We start from the raw sequence: 18,485 nt of genomic DNA, 5'->3' as shown, positions 1-18,485 counted from the left end.
CTGGCTAAGTGAGTGCTTGGTTCTGGATCAACTGCAATGCTTTCCCAGAAATGGCTGTGAGAATTAACTATTGCAGCCTTCTCCAAAATGGCTCTGCCTTCAAACTACTCTGTTTTTCTCCAACAGTATTTCTTTTTGAGATCTAGTATCTTCTGAGATCCAGTCTCTGGGCTGGGCTTCCTGTGACTAAGAACTCATCTTACTCCTACACCCTTTTTCCACTACCTGAATCCAAGATCACTTTGTTGTTATACTGGGTCCCATCCTCTAGGTTTATAGAGTCCTCAAACAAGAACTGCCTGGAGACTTGAGATTAGCCTCTAGCAACTTTTGGTCAGCAAAACCTTCTTGCCAAACCTGAGTTTGGGCCTTGAGCTGCTCTGAGAGGGAAAGATGAGGAGCACCAAGTGTGGTGATTGTACAAGTGATGTTGTGATTGTAGAATATTTATACATCCTAAGAAAAATAGACAAGCACTGCAGCTAGTACTGTAGTTGCATGTGTTTTATTTTATACTGGTCTAACACTTGGACTCTATATAGGTTGTTTTTTGTAACCAACATACTAGCATTTAGCAAAAGTTATCTGAGCAAATCCAGGGGCTTCACGCAGTTCATCAGCTTCTGTGTTAAAGAAAAGGTAGTCCTTGCAGATGTTGTTTGAGGACATCAGACTGCAGTGTGGTGACCACTGTACATGTGAGAGGAGACTCTCATCGTGCGGCCTCACACGAGTGGCCATCGTTGTGCAGCCCAGAGCAGACAGGAAACATGATGTGCTGCACTTCAGAGAATTCTATTTCTGTATGGAAAAGAGAAAGGAGTGTGAGGACACGTTTGCAGGTCCGTGTCTATCTGTGAACTGAGCAACCACCAGGCTGTGGATTTGCATTTGTACATCTGCCTTGGCTTGGGATGTGAAGGCAAAGAAAAGGGCTATCTGTCTGCAAAGGTGAGGGCAGAGGAAGCTTTGAAAGAAGGTGAAAATATTTTTTGTATCTTTTTCTGGCCTGTTGAATGGACAAGCCATGCCAAACAGGCACTGCAGCTACTGCAGGGCAGTATTGCCTGGCTGGACTAGCTGCAAGGCTGAGGTCAGAGAGGGGTGGTTCTTCCTTCTGTGGAGTGACTGGGGTGTTTGGTCGGGTAGGGAGGCAGTGCGATGGTGTTCTTGTGGTGTCACACCATCTGCAAGTGTGAGGGTGTGCCTCAAACTTGTTCACACTCAGCATTGACCTGGTTCTACTCCCACTGTGACCCAGCATGGATCCTCTAAAACTGGGGCACCCATGTCTGGTTTCATTCAGGTGTTGCTCAGGTCAGCAACTCCAGCTATTTTTCACAAAGTAGTCCATGGTATTTCTACTGTAGACAGACTCCTGCCCCCAGTTTCAAAGTGATCTGTAAACTTGTGTAGACCCTGAGAGCAATATGAGTGATCCATTTGGGTGTCTAAAAGAGGAAGCTATGGGTGTTGCCAATATCCCAAGAGGTCCTTTTTGCTCTCTTTTGCCTGCCAGCAATGGTTTGAAACTGGTCCCAAAATGTCTGAGCATTGCTAAGACCTGACCCCTCTAAACCCATTTCTGCACTTACTGCTTTATCAGCAGGAAGTAGAATGTGGTTTTGTTTTTTTTATTCTTGGCCTTACTAGCCTTTTCGATACTTTGGGGCCTTGTCTCAGTCTGACAAGGCAGGCAAGCAGCAGCTTCCTGTGCACAGGTGAGAGGGAGAAGACAGACACCATGCAGAGACATATGAGAGGAACAGCTATGGAGCAGAACTGCCGGGCTGAAGGCACCACTTCTCTTGTGGACATGCACTGAGCCAGGATATCTGCCTTCATCACTCTCCCTCTTCCCCCTCACCCTTCCCCTCACTGTTTGACATTCAGCACCTGCTGCCGTCCAGCCTCACGACCCCAGGGACTCCCTTCGTCAGGACTGCTCAGTGCCCGGAGCTGGAAGGTAAAGGGGGTAATGCCAGCTCTCTCTCACATGGGGGTGGCTGATCTGAAAGCATCTTTGAAGGAGTTTCAATCTGACAAACTGCACCTTGCCGTTGGGAAGGGCTGAGAACATATCTATTTCTCTGTCTCTCTGCAATCCTTTCAAATCATACCTCGCATCTCACAACCATGCTGCCCGCTTTCTCTCTTTCTCTCCCCTGTCTGCTGATGTGTTGTCACCATGTTTTCTTCCTCTGAACCTAATCTTTTATCACAAGGGGAATTGGTATTAAGCTCATGCTGGCCCTTTATAAACCCTCTCTTCACACCCCTCTGGCAGTCCCGGCAAGGTCCAGTGGGGCTTCCGTCTTGTTTTCCTCAGGTCTGCCTGAGCTCCAGGGTTGGTGAGAGGTAAGGGCAGCTCCTTCTCCTGTGGGCAAAGGCTGATCTCAAGGTCCGGTAGTCCGGGTGGATGAGGAGAGAGAGAGGTTTGGAGAGAGAGGACTGTAAGGCCAGTCTGTCTAATATGGAACACGACTGCATAGGCTTTGTAAGACAAGGAGGCTCCCTGGGTGCCTGGGCTGGACAAGGGCTGCTGCTGAGTTTCCTGATTACAAAGCCCAAATTTTCTGATACGCCTAAAATCATTAACTTCCAAGGCAGAGCAAGGGTCTGCTTGGAGGGGATGATGCGTAGTTTGTGCACTACTATGTAATATTTTTTGATATGGTAAAGCCTTGACTTTCTAGAACGTGGTAAACACTTTCTTCTCCCTGATTCCCCCACCTGTCCCAAACATGCTATTCAAAACCTGCCTCCTAAGCCATGAGCTCTGCAACTAACTTCTGTCATTGCATCCAGGGACCCTCTTACTCAGCAAGCACCTAGTTATTTCAGCCCTAGGGTTTACCAAAAAAAGAAGCTCTTCAAAGCACAAGCTGTGCACAGCCGAGGCAGCACTCTCTACCTGAGTCAGCAAGCAGCCTGAGACAGCGCACACGGACTGCTGTGTGCTCACTCATGTGCTTTCAGAAGACATGATTCCTGCAAACAGCCTCTGTGCTGCCCTGTGAACAGCCTCACCACTGAGCAGAGACCTCAAGGCAGGAGAACAGTGAGGTGCTGAGGGAAAAGTGCAGACTCCAGAGTGGAAGGGACATGAGTTTCTGAACCTGGAAGACTGGCACTGCATCCTAGGACAGTGGATGCCGCTTCTGAGATGACATCTCGACATCTTCCTAAGCTCCACTGCTGAGCTGTGTTGTGGGGGTGTCTTCTCTCTTTCAGTGTGTCACCAGTACTGATGAAGCCTTCATTGCTGCTTCTGTCTCACCTCTGCCTGTTCAGCCTCATGCCTCCCTCATGGTCATCAGACTCAGCACAAGGTAAGAAGCGATTCATTTGACCTGTGCCAGCTGGGTGAATGGGGAGGGCAGTCAGCCAGGGCAGTGTGTGTGCCACGCATGCTGCTGTGCAATGTTTGTGTTGTAATGAACAGCCAGAGGAGGTTGCAATATTACAGGTCTCTGATGAGCACATCAGCCTAGAAAGATATAGAGAAATGAGTGGCACTGCCTTTCTTACTTGGGCTTGTCCAGCAGAGGATTCAGTCAGTAGTTTGGGATGGGGCAGCATTGTCCGGGGTGATGATTAACACCAAGCATCGTTGCTAATTGAGCCACATTGCTGTCTGTCTCTTCTCTGCTGGCAGGTGCCCCCAGCCTCACTTGTTGGTATGACTCACGGGCAGCTCTCTTCTGCGACTGGGACCCGGGCAGGGACCTGGCTGAAGCACCATGCCAGCTGGAGATTTTATCAAAGAAAGGCTTTTGTGACAGGTGGGTGACTGGAGAGACTGAGGGAAAACAATGCCACTTTACAAAAATGTAGGCTTCCCCTTCCCAGGCCAGGTGTAGTGGAGGGAGCTGAGGTGTTTTGTCTTGAACTCTGTCTCTATCTTCATGTGGGCTGAGATGCTGGCAGCCACTGCTCACTTTTTGCCATCTGACAGTCCTAAACTGTCTAGCACAACCCATCTTCCAGGTCCATGGCTCTATCTGAACTTCACTTTTCAAAAAATCCCTCTTCCTTGGCAGACACCCTTGGGACTGAAAGGCATTTTCAATGGAAAATGAGGATGTATAGAGATGGGGCTGGCGAAGGGTGGAACTGAAGTTATACAGCGGTCATTTGTCGATTGCCAGGAGGAGCTGAGATGTTGCACCTTGAGTAATAATGAATGAAGAAAAATACTGTTCTCCTTTCTCTCCCCTGGCTCTTTCATCTCTTCCAGTTCATGCTGTTTTCCTCTCCCATATGCCTCCCAGCAGAGGGGAGGTGTTTAGCCCGTACTGCAGTGGGGGCTAACTGAGTCTCTGTCATCTCCAAATAGGACATCTGCAGCCAAGAGGCTCACCAGCCAAGCCCAGGACTGCCCTGGGCATAAGGACAGGCTCAGTGTGATTCTGTCATTGGGTGGGTTACTTGTCCCTGTCATAGAGACACCTCCAATTGGGTTAGATTGACAAATATATCTTGGGGCTGGTGCATGGCCCAAGAAAGCTAAAACACTGATGTAGCTCCATGGGTGTGAATCAGAGACTGGGGCTGGAACTGGGGCTGGATGTGGAACTGAGCCATTCCTTGGCTGGGGCTCTAGGAAGAAAACCCTCCCCACTGTCAGTCAAGTCCCAGGCCTGATCTGACCTTAGAGCTGAAGAGGCACCTCCGTCAGACCCTGCCCCAGCTGCAGCCCCAGAGATGTTCTCCACCCTACCACACCCCATGCCAGAGCTCAGCTGGGGCTCTCTTGTCAGGGCAGAGGAGAGGTTTCGGTGTAGTGCTGCCTCTTGTGATCTACTGTCCTGGCTGACTGAGATGTGACCTGGCTCAGAAGGCACATGTCACTGAGTATCTGAGATCCTACAGGACTGTCAGTGTCTGGAAGGAGACCTGAAAATCCTAGAGGGGCTGAAACAGGCACCTGTCTTCCAGGGCTGTGTTGCTGTAGGTGTGTTTGGGCTCCGTATGCCCTTTGATATTAACAGGAAGCAGAGAAGATAGGAAGAGGATTTTGTGAAATCTTTGAAACTGGAAATCTGCTGTTATCTCTGCCCTGGAATAACTGAGGTGCATTGGCTTTCATGTGCCAGCACATAAAATTTGTCTGAGTGATACAATGGGGAGAGAAAGTAGGATTAAATCTTTGCTGTAACCTGTTCAGCAAATACAGTAGGATGTAAAATGCTTTGAAAGCCCTTTAGTGTTACATAATATTTGACTAACTACAAAGCTGTAACTTTCCAGCTCACTGGAGTTATATCCCTCACCTGAAAAACGCAGGAAGCACTGCAAATTACCCAAGGCAGAGCATATGACAGGACTGAGGAGATGCATCAAAACCTTCAACCAAAATGTTAATGTGAGTAATTCATCTGGAACGTCCTGGCTAACAAAGGAGAAAGGATTTATATATGCATTTTGGGCATATAAGCAGTGCAACAGCCAGGGGTAGTATAAAAAGCCCAGACCTGATCCCTGAGTCTGGATCTTGGATGGGGCTTGGTGCTGTGTGTTGTTGATATACATGCCTCCTGTGGGTTCCCCTGCAGGAGGGATTGGCTTCATTGTGAGCCGTGCTGACACATGCAGAAGAGCTGCAGGACAGACAGACCATATGCAGTGTCCCATGTCTCAGTTGACTGTGTTTGACCTTAATCCCTTCCTCTGAGGAAGGATGGGCATCACCACCAGCTCTGAGGTCACCTTGTGATCTCTTTTTTCTAGAAATTATCAACGCCCCTTTCCAGGTCATTAGCTACTGTGAAGTGTGGGTAGATGTGTCTAATGCAAGATGTAACAGCAACACATCATTGGAGCTAATGATGATGCAAATCTTCTAACTATTATTCTTTTTTTAAATCAGTCTTATTTTGGATCCATTATGTGCTTCCTTCAGTCACATCCAGTGCCACTGCAGTTCCCATGTTTTCAGAAAACACCCACCCAAATTTGAGCTAATGTTTTTATTGGTAAAGTCGCAACCAGTTCTAATGACAGACAAGCTTTCATGCATTTGCATATCATGTGCAAAGACAAATTGCAGGGTTGGTATATAGCTCCAAAATCTTTTCTTTCTAATCAAGCTAGTTTCTCTGTTGCTTATTCAGTACTGTATGATGTATGTGGCCCTTCAGTATCACTGCATTGCAAGTGTCAAGTTTAATACTAATGCGGTTTCAGTCTTACCAGGGAACATAAAATGTTCTGGTAAAAATTAGATTTCTCAATAAATGTCACCCATAGAGAGTAACTTTTTCTCCTGCTTAGTCAGCACATACACACAGGAATCCCAAGAAACTGGTATATCACAATATTTTGTGCCTTTCTTGCTAGTAGACAAACAAAAAAAATCCAACCACATGAAATATAAATTTTTGGTTCCTCACTCACCACAGAGATTTATGCCCTTCTGCCACAAACACCTTCCATATTTATTGTCAAGTATGCCTGATTATCATATGCATAGGCAATGCTTAGAAATTTGAGTGCTTATTCACGAGGTTTCCTTGTCACTAATGGATAATTCTCCTTGCAGAATCAGTGCTTCACCATTTCAGACCGTCTTAACTTGTCTGTCCATTGCCACGCTGGAGAGAATAAAACCAAAATACCTGAGCAAATAAAAAACTTCAATCCATTTGCAAATAGTGAGTACTCATCTGCTTTCTGGTCTCTGAAGCTTCCCCATGAGAGGATAGCTAATTTTCCTTCCTCATCTATTCCTATGCAACACCCACAGCTGATTTTAGGCCTTTGTCTGTTGCTTGTCCCCTGCTACAATGAGTGCAATGTTGACTCCTGCCACTTGCTCCTCTGTCATGCAGTGCCATGCCAGCCACTTCCTGTCCTGTCCCATATCTGGCTTCAAACAAGCAATGATAGTTCAGCTGCCCTCATGAAAAATGTGTGCTGCAGGATAGTCTTGCTGCTCATCCTCTGCCCCCCTCTAGTTATGTGCTTCCACCCTTCTTTAAGACAGCTTTGGCATGTTTCAGTCTTTGCTGAAAGGATTCAGCTCACTAATCCAGAAGAAAAACATCTGCTTGGGACATTGTTTTCCTGGCTGAATGAGCTTACCTGTCTCAAGGAGATGTCTTGCTGCTGAGGGGCTTGGTGTGCAGTCCTGTTATGGACAGAGTATGGGGACATCAGCCCGGCTTCTTCTCTCTTTCCAGTAAAGCTGAGGCCTCCAGGAGACCTTCAGCTGGTTAACATAACTGAAAACACCTCCAACCTAACATGGAGCTTGAATATTTCCTCTCACTATTTGGATGGGATGCGGGAGTACCAAGTGCGGTACCGACACGTGAGCCAGTCCTGGGAGGTGAGTGCAGGGGGGGAAGCTGGGACATGTTATCATGTGAGTCCTGAATGAATCCTGGTCCTGTTTATGTACCCCAGGACTTGCTCCTGGGCCTCCTCTCAGGATGTAAGCAGTTTTGGTGAAGCTGGAGGGAGGATGACAGCCCCTGCCCTTTTATCTGTGTCACCTACTGCCAGTGTTTGGTGATGACAAGGAGGCAGATGGGGATCCTATTTTACTTAGCATTGTCACAAAAAAATTCAGACAGTTCCAGGACAGACCTGAAAGGTAGGGGAAAAGCAAAGCAAAGAAAAATTTTCCTTCAGGGTGAACAAGACGTGCACAAGGTGTAAGGACTTGAGACAAATCTTCTCTGAGGGTTTTGGAGAAGATGGGTATGTGAGGCTGTAAACCAGGGTGTTGACAATGTTCTAAATTTGCCCTACTCCCAGGAGGCTGCAAACTTGCCCATTGAACAGGACCAGATGTGGGCAAATTTTGAGAGACTCTCACCCAACTCTAAATATGAGGCAGCTGTCCGTGCAAGGCCAAGTGCGAGGAGCACATACAAAGGCACGTGGAGTGACTGGAGCAAGCCAGTCCTGTGGAGGACACACGCTGACCATAAGGGTAAGTCTGGTAGTCTGACCTCAAGGGGAAAATGGGGACTCAGGGCAAACAAGGTAGAATGGCCAAAACAGGGTGAGAAGCTGAAGGAAGTTGTGTAGGGAGAGCTGTGTTGACCAAAGAGTAACAGAAAGGTTGAAAACTGTCCTTCCTGATCAGTTAGGTGAGATCATTTCAGCACCACAGCTTAAGGGCAAAGACCCCCTGACCCTGGCAAAACCCCTCTGACTTCCAGAAGCCAGGCAAAATGCACAAGGTATAAATCAGGGACTGCTTCCCCAGAGCAGTAAGGCCAGATATCTAACCAGCAGAAGCAGTGGCCAAGACTGGCGTTTTCCCAGATGCTAATGTTACCTGGGAACATTCTCCCAGCTTCCTAAAATGGCCCAGTTTAGTGGAGGTATTGATCAGTGAAATGCAGTGAAACAGCTCTCAGCTCCTGAGCTGAGGAACACCCGAGCTTGGGAAGCAAAGTCTCATGGAAACTGGGAGAGACTTACTGGCTTACATGCACGATAAGACTCTTTCAAAAAAGGTGTGCTGAGATTTGCATCAGTCACTGTATGAACTTCCAGCCTTGGAAGATAGTGCCCTTCCATGAGTCGGTGGCTATGGCCTCTGTCATTTTTTTTCCAAAAAATAAGCAGGTAGAGGTTATTCCTTCTCACGTTGCCCCCATCCTGCCTCTGCTCAACCCCTCCCTGTTGTTCCTCGTCTCGGTATAAACAGAGGAGCTATGTTTAGAAAGGGCACTGTGTTGCTGTGGCGATCAAATTTTGACAGTGTGTGATGTCAGTGAATAGGATACAGCCGCAACCAGTTGTCATAGCAACCAAGACCCAAAGATAACCAGGGTACTAGAGGCAGAGGAGACAAAGTGATCTGAGTAGCATCTCAAGGACAGGGAAAGAAAGAATGTGCTAAAAATGTCCCCTCAGTCTTTTATTTTTCTCTGTTCTCTCCTAAGTGCTCCAGAGATTCTCTGCATGACCAGGCCAAGGGACACGAGGGGTGGGAGAAGATGAGGGGCAGGCAGAGGAAACAGGCACAGAATAGCAAGACCAAACAAAGGTGCACTGGGGAGATATGTGTGAAAGAGACAGATTAAGGAATGTTTGAGATGATGCCAAACAAGCCTGAGGAGTGCTGGCAGCCCTGGCAACGTGGGAGGCCAGTCTCTTTGTCCTAACCCTACAATCCAAGTACTAAAATATGGTGTAAAGTTGTAACCTTCCTAACCTCCTAACGTTTCCCTACACCTCTCCAAAGAAAGAAGCCAGTCCCTTGATCCCTAACCTTCTCTATTCTTATCCTTTTGCCTTCTCAGAGAGCTGTGAACCCCATGACTCCCTCTCCCCCACTGACCATTAGGCTGTTTCAAGCCTCCAACCCCACTTTAGCTGGTTTTAGGAGTCCCTGCTTTCCTTGGCAATGAAACAGGTTGGTGGACACCTCAGCTAGCAGATTGTGCCACCTCATCTGTGGCCACCCCTAGCTGTGGTGCTGTTATGACCAGGGAGTTCAAACTTTGTTTGTTCAGCACAAATTATCTGTTAAGCAATGCTTAGACTCTGAAACCCATATCAGCTCAAAGGCATCCTACACAACACAGCAGTACTCACATATACTGACCTGTATATTAAAATTCTAGATAATATTATAATATTATATAAAATTATAACAAAGGCCCACTTTGATCACCTTGAACAGCCATGAAAGGGCTGCAGCTTCTACCTACAGAATCCTGGTTAGATTTTAACAGCCGTTTCCTCATTCTTTCTCATCCTGCAGGAACATCCCAGCCAGTCCTGCCAGTCCTGATAGTGAGCACTTTCATCTTTGTGATCATTGGGACTGCCTTCCTCATTAACTTACGGGCCCTGAAATGGTAATTGAGAATTAAATTTACATCTCTGTTCCACTCCTGTATCTTGTGGGTATTCTCAAAACTCAGATTATTTTTCACCTGGTGTTGCTCAGGATAGAGATGGCTTTAAGCCAACCAATTTATGGTTTATTGCCCAACCCCCTGAGACTGATATTTGCCTGTGGAAAAATAACACCACCCAAGATGATGTGGTTTCACCAGCATCGTATTGTGCCAGTCTCCTGTGACCTGGTGCCATGCCCTGGCTAAATTTAAAACAGCTGCCTCAGCACATCTGTTGCCCAGGGGTTAGAGTGGTGTTTCCTGGCAAGGATGCATCAAAATTGCCTCTTCAAAAGCAGGTCACTGGGTTGGGAACTCTCCCTGTAGCAAGGACCAGGCAAGCCTGGTTACCATTTCCTTCTCATTTAAACATTCCAGCAGGAGCTCAGGCAGGATGAGATGACATTGGGCCTGCAGGCAAAACTCCTGAGTGAGGAGCACAATTCTTGTTCTCCCTGGTCTGTGCAGTCCTCACACACTGATAAAACCTGTATGATGCTTCTTTGCCAGTGTTCCTACCCAAACACTGATTTATTAAGAACTGAAAGTATCTCACAAGGTTACTCAACACACTAATAGGAACAGTGATGTCTCAGCTTGGCACAAGGCTAGAAACAGTCACAAGATTTCTCATCTCAGGTCAGGGGTAAAGAAGCAGGGTGCTGATATTCATGGCAGGGAGCAGGGACAAACATTCTCAGGAATGAGGTAGCAGAGGCTGGATGGTTTCTCTGTAAGGAAAGACAGAGAGCCATGCTGAAGGAAGATGGATACTGAGAAAGTCACTGGTCACTGTTTTACCCTGAGTCACTACACAAAGCTGGGGAAGTGCTAGAGGTATAGCATAGAGGGAGTTAAAAAGGCCTCCTTTCTCCACAAAGTATAACTAACCCAGGGGGATTGAGTGCAGAATAATGCTGAGGTAAGATGCAAGGAAGGATTAGACATGCATGAATAAAAATAGCATCTGCAATGATGTAAGGTAGTTTATATGCAAGAGCTAGCAAGCTCTGATACTTCAGAGAGTACACTGATTGCCTCCAGAGGTCAGGAGGGTTTTTCCTTACAACATCCTACAGCAAAGCTTCAGCAAAAGGATGACAAGATGATCCAGCCACTCTGAGACGCAGATTAGATCATTCCATGTTGCTTCAGGATGACAACACGCTGGTTCCAGGGAAGGAGAGGCCTCTGGACAATGCAAGGCACACTCACTCCGATGGTTTGCACAGCCAGTGTGCCCCAGCTATGCCATGCAGCATCCTGCTAGGAGGAAAGAGAGCTGTGGCAAAGCTTTCCCAGTGATGGCCCAGCTCAGGCCCCATGGTCCTGAGTCATTGTGGTGATAGCAAAACAGAGAACAAACAGCTCACAGCAGTGGGAACCTGGAAACAAGGGAGGCCTGCTCAGCTTGTCATCAGGACGGGGGCTGAAGGGGGCAGGTGGAGAGGTTAAGGTGACCAGACAAGGCAGGGAAGAAACCAGTAAAACCAGGGGTTGTCCTTCCCCAGGGAAAAGGCTGGGGGAAATGTATTTTCCAGTGCCAGGTTTATCTGCCTCACCTCTATACATCTTGTGGCTCAGTGGTGCCTCTCAGACCACTCAAGAGGAAGGACAGCCCTCAGGCTCAACTTTACCTCTTCCCCCATGCCAGGGCAGTACCTGTGAATTGCAGGGCACTCCTTTGCCCCCACCACAGTGACAGTGATCAGGACCAGGCCCTGCTTCATTTGTCCTTCTCATTATCTCTCCTCAAGGTTTAAGAAGATCCTGAAGATTCACATCCCAGACCCTGAGAAGTTTTTTCCCCCACTTGTTTCGGTTCATGGAGGTGACATTCAGGTATGGGGCTGAGGATGGAACCACAGGGGGAGAAATGAGGGAAAGGAGCACCCAGCTGCACATGCCCAGGACAGATAGACCTACCCATGCACACATGATACATGCACCAGTAGCACCAGCTGCTGGGTTCTCTGCTCAAGTTCTATTTTCTGACCTTCTAAAACCTGACACTCAGCCGAGGCATCTCTAACTACAGAACAAAGAAATGGCAAACCACACAAAGCACAGCATCCTGCTCCCACAATCAGCAGCCTGAGAGACAGAAAGGGACCTGCAGGAGGGAGCTTGGCCTCTCAAGATCCCCCTCCCTCCCAGCTCAGTGCCTCCCTACTTGCCTTAGGCTGCCCAGCTCTTCCCCAGATTTCCTGCTGTGAGCTTCTCCTCTGCTCCTGTTGTGAATCGCCATCACACTGGATAGCACTTAGCTATTCCTTGCATTCTTGTCTGTTTCCCTTCTTTTCCCACTCCACTATTCCCCTCCCCTAGGCTCTCTGTGAGTATGGGCAGCTGCAAGGAGACAATTACCATTCTGTGCCGCATGAAAGGGAGAGTCAGATGCAAGACGTGGGAAGTGATCCCAAGGGGCATCTTGCTTTAAGAAGGACGGAAACAAACTGCAGAGGGTTCAGAAACAGCAAAGCTTTGGAAAAGCCAAGGTGTAAAAAGACTTAGAAAGCCTAAACTACAGGGAAAGAGTACAGAGTAGGGGACAGGGTTGTGCAGAAGGCACTCAAGACATGATCAGTGCAGAAAGAACTTGAAAAATTTGCTTTACAAGCCATAAAGGCAATAGATTTGGGTGTTATTGAAACCAGTTTATTTTTAAGGATAATGATGCACTGAAGGATGTTGCTGATGATGACTATGAAAATTAGGCACAAGGGGCCTGGAAGAGCACTTTAGACAAGAAATCTGCATATGGCCATGTGGATATATCAGAAGCTGTTTAGCACCTAGGAATAGATTACATGAGATGCACCTCAATACTGTTTTTCATGCTTCACTTCATCTTATAGTCTTGTAAGGGGTTTTCCTACCTTTTTTATTCCTTTTGTTTCATTTTAATTCTCCATCTTAAATTCCCTGCTTCAGAAGTCTCAAAACATAGGCTGTCAAGATCCATTCTTAATTTTAATATGACAGAATGACATACTCTCTGAAAATCCTGCAGATGAGACATCATGAAGGGGAATTTCCCTCCCCACCATCTCTGGTAACCCTTGCTTGGACAGAAAAGAGGTCACTTGATTGCTGTGGCCAGTCAGTAGATGAAACCTTTGTTTCCTCTCTGAGTGCTCTACTTTGGTAGTCACAGTCTCTCTCTCTCTTGTGTTTCTTCCCCACCAGAAATGGCTCTCCTCCCCATTCTCCACATCTTCCTACTGTGTGAACAGCACAATCCCAGAGATCTCCATGCTCGAGGTGATGCAGAAGAATGACCAGGAATCCCGGTTTCTACTTTCCAAGGGAGCCCTGACTCCTGATCCTCCCATAGAAACCAGTGTCCACTCTGGATCCAGCTGCTTCACCAACCAAGGCTACTTCTTCTTCCACCTTTCCAACTCCTTTGAGATCGAGCCCTGTCAGGTCTACTTCACCTATGAGCCTTTCAGCCAGGAGGGCAGTGGCAGCAGGGATGGCGACTGTTACCAGGCTCTCCCCTCTCCAGACCTCTGCACACTGGCAGAGGACATGAATGTGTTGCCCAACAACTTCTTTCACTGTATTGAGGCAGCCCAGGGCTCCCAAAAGAGCTCCTTCATGGAAGAGACAGAAGGTGAAGCCCAGCAGGCCATGGCTGTTCCTGGGGCTCTCCAGTCGAGGGAAGGCACTTCACCAACACCGCTTCTGGAACAGGATGAGAAGGTGCTGGACAAAGCAGTTTCACAACCACCTGAGGCCATGTGCCAGCTGGAGACTGACTTTCCTGACCCACTGGAGCTGCAGGACAACGACACTGTCAGTGTAACGGAGGGCAGTGGGAAGGGGGGGCCTCCAGCTGACCCCTGCACACCAGCAGCAAATGCTGCCTATTCCTTCTCCCAGTCTCCACCTCCAACGCAAAGACAGGATGAGGAGCCATGCAAAACAGCCTTCTCCAGCCAGGTCCCAAACACTGGTGCCTACCTTTCTCTGAGGGACCTCCAAAGCCAGTACAGCCATTGTTCTGTCTAGGATCTGCCTGGAGGAGACCCACAGGTGGGAAAGGCCACCTCTGCAGGGAAGGCTGGATGGACAGTTTCTCTCCTCAGGACATGAATGTAACTTCAGCATCAATCCCATTGGGACTGCTCACTAACAAGGCTGGAGAACACAGCCCAACGAGGTCTTACCTTCACAAGCAAATCTGTTTTTCTGTTAGTGCTGGCTCCGATGGCATAGAAACTCCTCACACTTCTCAAGTGACACTCCAAACCTCACCAATTCATTTTTCCCTTCCCAGCTCCTGGTAGGAGACTGTGCCAGCATTTCCATGCTCTGCATTTTGATGTGAAATATCACTCAGCTTTGAGGCTGAGCAGGCATATGATCAGTTTGCCTCATACTGGCCTGAAAACCTCTAGTGGGACAGAGAAATGCCTGAAGATGTGGATGTTAGATTTTATACAGGGACCAATAGCACTGCCAGTCAGTGCTGGGGTTGATGATGAAACGGATGAAGACATCTCCTCCTGACTGACCAAAGGTGTGATTTTTTTCTATGATGTCCTCCTTTAAGTTTTAATCAGAGATTACATTCTAAGCTACTTGGTCCAGCTTTACACTTTAGAGTCTAGACCTTGGAGTCTCTAAGGTTGGCTCAGAGCCACAAATGCACCAGCTGTCTAAGCAGTGCAGCACAAAAAAGAAATCCCCATTATTGAGTTAAAAATACTGGGGAAATCCCCTCCCTCTCTTTCTTTCCTCCAGCTCTGATGGTGGCAGTAAAAAGAACTCACACAATTTCCCATTCTTGCTACAATATTTTTCATGAAATCGAAAGCCTTTCTGCCCTGCTGGCAAACTACAGTTATTTGACTATGATAAGCTGATTGCAGAATAGTTCATCCCACATCCTGTATAAGTGGAAACATCACAGCAGTGCTGCCCATTCCTTCCACTGCTGAAGGGAAACCATTGCTTAATTAGCAGCAAAGATGTGGTGAATAAGCCCAGAAAACTAACCCACGAATCAGTACCTTTACTGAAAAGAAAACCTCAATCCATTTGCAAAGAATAGGGATAGCACAGACTTCGTTTTTCTTCTTCCTCTACATGCCCTGATCTGGCTTAGAAAAAGCCACAGAAGAAAATGGGTAAGGCAAAGGAAGATCCCTGCATTCACCATTTGTACCATCTGTCCATTTTCTTGCCGTATTTTTCACCTAAAAAGGGCTGTTCAGAGGAGTTGGGCCTACTTGTTGCTGGGAGGGCTTGGGGAACTATTCCTCTCCTCTCATCAGTTCCTTCACCATCTGTCTCAAGACACAGACTGCTCCATTGTGTCCAGGAGAAAACAGGAGACACAGCTTCCCAGATAGGGAAGTACAAGGCTTTCCCAGCTGTTTCCTGTACTTTGAGAATCTTCCCAGATGGACTTTGAAAATCCTCCCAGAGACACTGACTCCCTTGCCTCTGATTGGCAGTTTGCTATCTTACATGGGCCAAGGATCCAAGCTGCACTGTCTCCATGTAGACTTTCTTAAGCTTTTCTATTTTCCTTCTTAGAATCATTAAGGTTGGAAAAGACCTTCAAGATTATCTAGTCCAAATTTTGACTGAATACTACCATGCCCACTAAACTATACTGCAAAGTGCCACATCTACTTGTTTTCCGAACACTTCCAAAGATGGTGACTCCACCACTTTCCTGGAGAGCCTATTCCAATGTTTAACCACTCTTTCAGTGGAGAAATTTTTCCTGATATCCAACTTGAACTTCCCCTGGTGCAATTTGAAGTATTTTCCTCTTGATCTATCACTTGTTATCTGGAAGAAGAGACTGACCTCTACCTTACCACAACTTTCTCTCAGAGAGTTGTAGAGAGCAATAAAATTACCCTTGAACCTTCTTTTCTGCAGGCTAAACAGACCCACCAATCCCTCAGCTTGTGTTCCAGACCCTTCACCATCTCCATTGCCTTTCTCTGGACATGCTCCAGCACCTCAACGTCCTTCCTGTGTTGAGCATCCCAAAACTGAACACAGGATCTGAGGTGTGGCCTCTGTACAGGGGGATGATCCCTTTCCTGGCCCTGCTGGCCACACCATTCCTGGTACAAGCCAGGATGTCATCAGCATTCTTGGCCCCCTGGGCACACCTGGCTCGTGTTCAACCAGCACCCCCAGGTCCTCTCCCACTGGGCAGCTTTGCAGCCACTCTTCCCCCAGTCTGCAGCACTGCATGGTGCTGTTGCCACCCTGTTGCTAACAGGACCTGGTACCTTGTTGAACCTCATACCATTGGTCTTGGCTCATCAATCCAGCCTGTCCAGACCCTTCTGCAGAGCCTTCCTACCCTGCAACAGATCAACACTTCTCCCCAGCTCGGTGTCATCTGCAAACTGAATAAAGGGGAGTCCTCGATCCCCTTCCCTAGATTTTCAACAGAAGTTAAACATCTGGCCCCTATACTAAGCCTTGTGGAACACCACTGGCTGCCAAGTGGATTTAACTCCAATCACCACAACTCTGGGTTTGTCCATGCAGCCAGTGTTTTACCCAGCAAAGAGTACACACATCCATGCCATGGGCTGCCAGTTTCTCCAGGACAATGCTGTGGTAAGATAGTGTAAAAGGTTTCACTAAAGATTAGGTAGACACCATCCACAGCCTTTCCCTCTTCTGCTAAGCAAAGTTCACCCTGTCATAGAAGGAGAACAGGCTGGTCAAGCAGGACAAGCTTTTCCTAAACCCATGCTGGCTGGGCTTGATCCCTTTGTTGTTCTGCACCTGCCATGTGATGGCACTCAAGGTGACCTGTGCCATGATCTTCTGTGGCACGAAGATCAGGTTGGTGGGCCTGTAGTTCTCAGAACTTCCTTCCAGCCCTTTTTGAAGATGGATATCACACTGGCTAACCTCCAGTCACCTGGGACCTCTCTGGCTAGCCAGGACTGCTGATAGATGATGGAAAGTGGCTTAGCGAGCTCTTCTGCCAGTTTTCTCAGTGCCCTTGGGTGGATCCCATCCAGCCCAAAAAATATGGGAGTGTCTAAGTGGCACAGCTGGTCACTAACTACTTCCTCCTGGATTATAGGGGGTTTATTCTGCTCCCTGTCTTTGTATTTTAGCTCAGGGGGGTGGGTACCCTGGGGACATCTGGTCTTTCTGTTAGAGACTGAGGCAAAGAAGGCATTAAGCTCAGCCTCATCCTTAATGACAATATTCCCCTGCCAAGACAAATAAAGGATGGAGCTTCTCCTTGATCCTCTTTTTGTTATTAATGTATTTGATATTTTTGATAACAGTAGCTAGATTGAGTTCTAGCTGGACTTTCTCCTTTCTAATTTTCTCTCTGCAGGACCAAACTATATATCCGTACTCTTACTGAGTATATCTTGCTGCTAAGATGAGTACAAAAATCCAGATTAGCTTTTTTGTAAATAAAGAAAATATTAAGTAATCTACAGTGTTTTTCTGTCCTTTGGGTGAGGGGAAATGATTAACAACTTTTCTAAACAGGCAACTAGGTAAGTTTTGCTCGGACAAATATACCTTTAGCTCTCCTTCCTATTCCCTGCCCCAAGGGACTCAGACACCTAAAAAAGACAGCAGAGTTAGAGGTGATCCTGTGGCAAGTTCCTGAGGACTATCCTGCTGGCTCAGTATTTTTTCACACCCCCCCCCCCCCCACCCCCTTGCTTTTAGTGAAAATGTTGACAGCTTTGGAGCTGGCAAGCTGTCGGCGCAGCTCTCGCAGCCATGCTGGGTGTGATGTGTGACACACCGCGGCAGGAAGTGCTCAGCGCCAGATCTGGCGATAACCGGACCTTTCTTCCAGGAAGACGAGATCATGTGGTCCTGTGTGTGAGCAACGCGGGTTGTGAGTGCCAGAGTCATTACACCTCAGTGATTTGGGGACCTTTTGCTGCTGGGTTCCCAAGAGCCCTTTGGAAATGTCACACAGGGAGCAGTCACACGCCGTGTTCTCCCCTCCGAGGCGTGTGGTTCGCAAACCCACGGAAACACGCCACGGCCGTGTCCGTCAGTACCAGGGGCAAACCAAAGCTGAGCAACAATACTGGGTGGAAAATATTGGAGTGGAAAATATCAAGCTAACAGCCACAGGCATGAGTCCTCTCTTTATCTTAAGCCTAGAGACAGCAAAGATAGCCGTCACATCTCTCATCTCCTTTCCAAGATACCTTGCTCATAAACAGATACCACTCTCAGCCTCCTCCCACATCTCTTCCTTTTTTTTTTTTTTTTTTTTTTTTTTTTTTTTTTTTTTGCTGTGGAGAAACAGAAAGCAAAGGGTACTTGCAGTAAAAAAAATTCCTCTGAAGTCAGATCTGATCAAGGGTTTGGGTCCTTGGTTGATTCAAAAGCCTGTGGTGATAGATGTGGTATGCTTGCTTAGATAGATCAGAATCAGATTGAGATTCTAAATTTTTTGTTCTGCTGAAAACACCAGAAAATGAAGATTCTTCTTTCCAGGAAAATTTAATTCAAAAAAGTAAGGTCTTTGGCATTGAGAAATATCCTCAGATGGGTTCTGACCCACTGTGGCAAGCCCCTCATAGTGTAAACTCATAAAAGTGATATATGAATATTTTTGTGCCTAAAGATGCT

General features: G+C 47.3%; 1 protein-coding gene across 1 annotated transcript; it reads left to right on the top strand.

The window, feature by feature from the left end:
* The first annotated feature begins 1,677 nt into the window (after positions 1-1,677).
* On the top strand, positions 1,678-17,316 carry IL2RB (interleukin 2 receptor subunit beta). The gene is made up of 10 exons (XM_059846362.1): positions 1,678-1,966; positions 3,235-3,332; positions 3,659-3,785; positions 5,254-5,368; positions 6,545-6,656; positions 7,185-7,333; positions 7,765-7,942; positions 9,731-9,827; positions 11,627-11,711; positions 13,059-17,316. Exons 2-10 carry the CDS (start codon positions 3,251-3,253, stop codon positions 13,884-13,886), a joined length of 1,773 nt encoding a protein of 590 aa, XP_059702345.1. The 5' UTR covers positions 1,678-1,966; positions 3,235-3,250; the 3' UTR covers positions 13,887-17,316.
* Positions 17,317-18,485: the final 1,169 nt, after the last annotated feature.

This window comes from Haemorhous mexicanus, chromosome 5, assembly GCF_027477595.1.
Source record: "Haemorhous mexicanus isolate bHaeMex1 chromosome 5, bHaeMex1.pri, whole genome shotgun sequence".
NCBI classification, from domain to species: domain Eukaryota; kingdom Metazoa; phylum Chordata; class Aves; order Passeriformes; family Fringillidae; genus Haemorhous; species Haemorhous mexicanus.
Note: the sequence above shows the minus strand (reverse complement) of the source record. Positions and strands in the feature narration are given on the sequence as shown.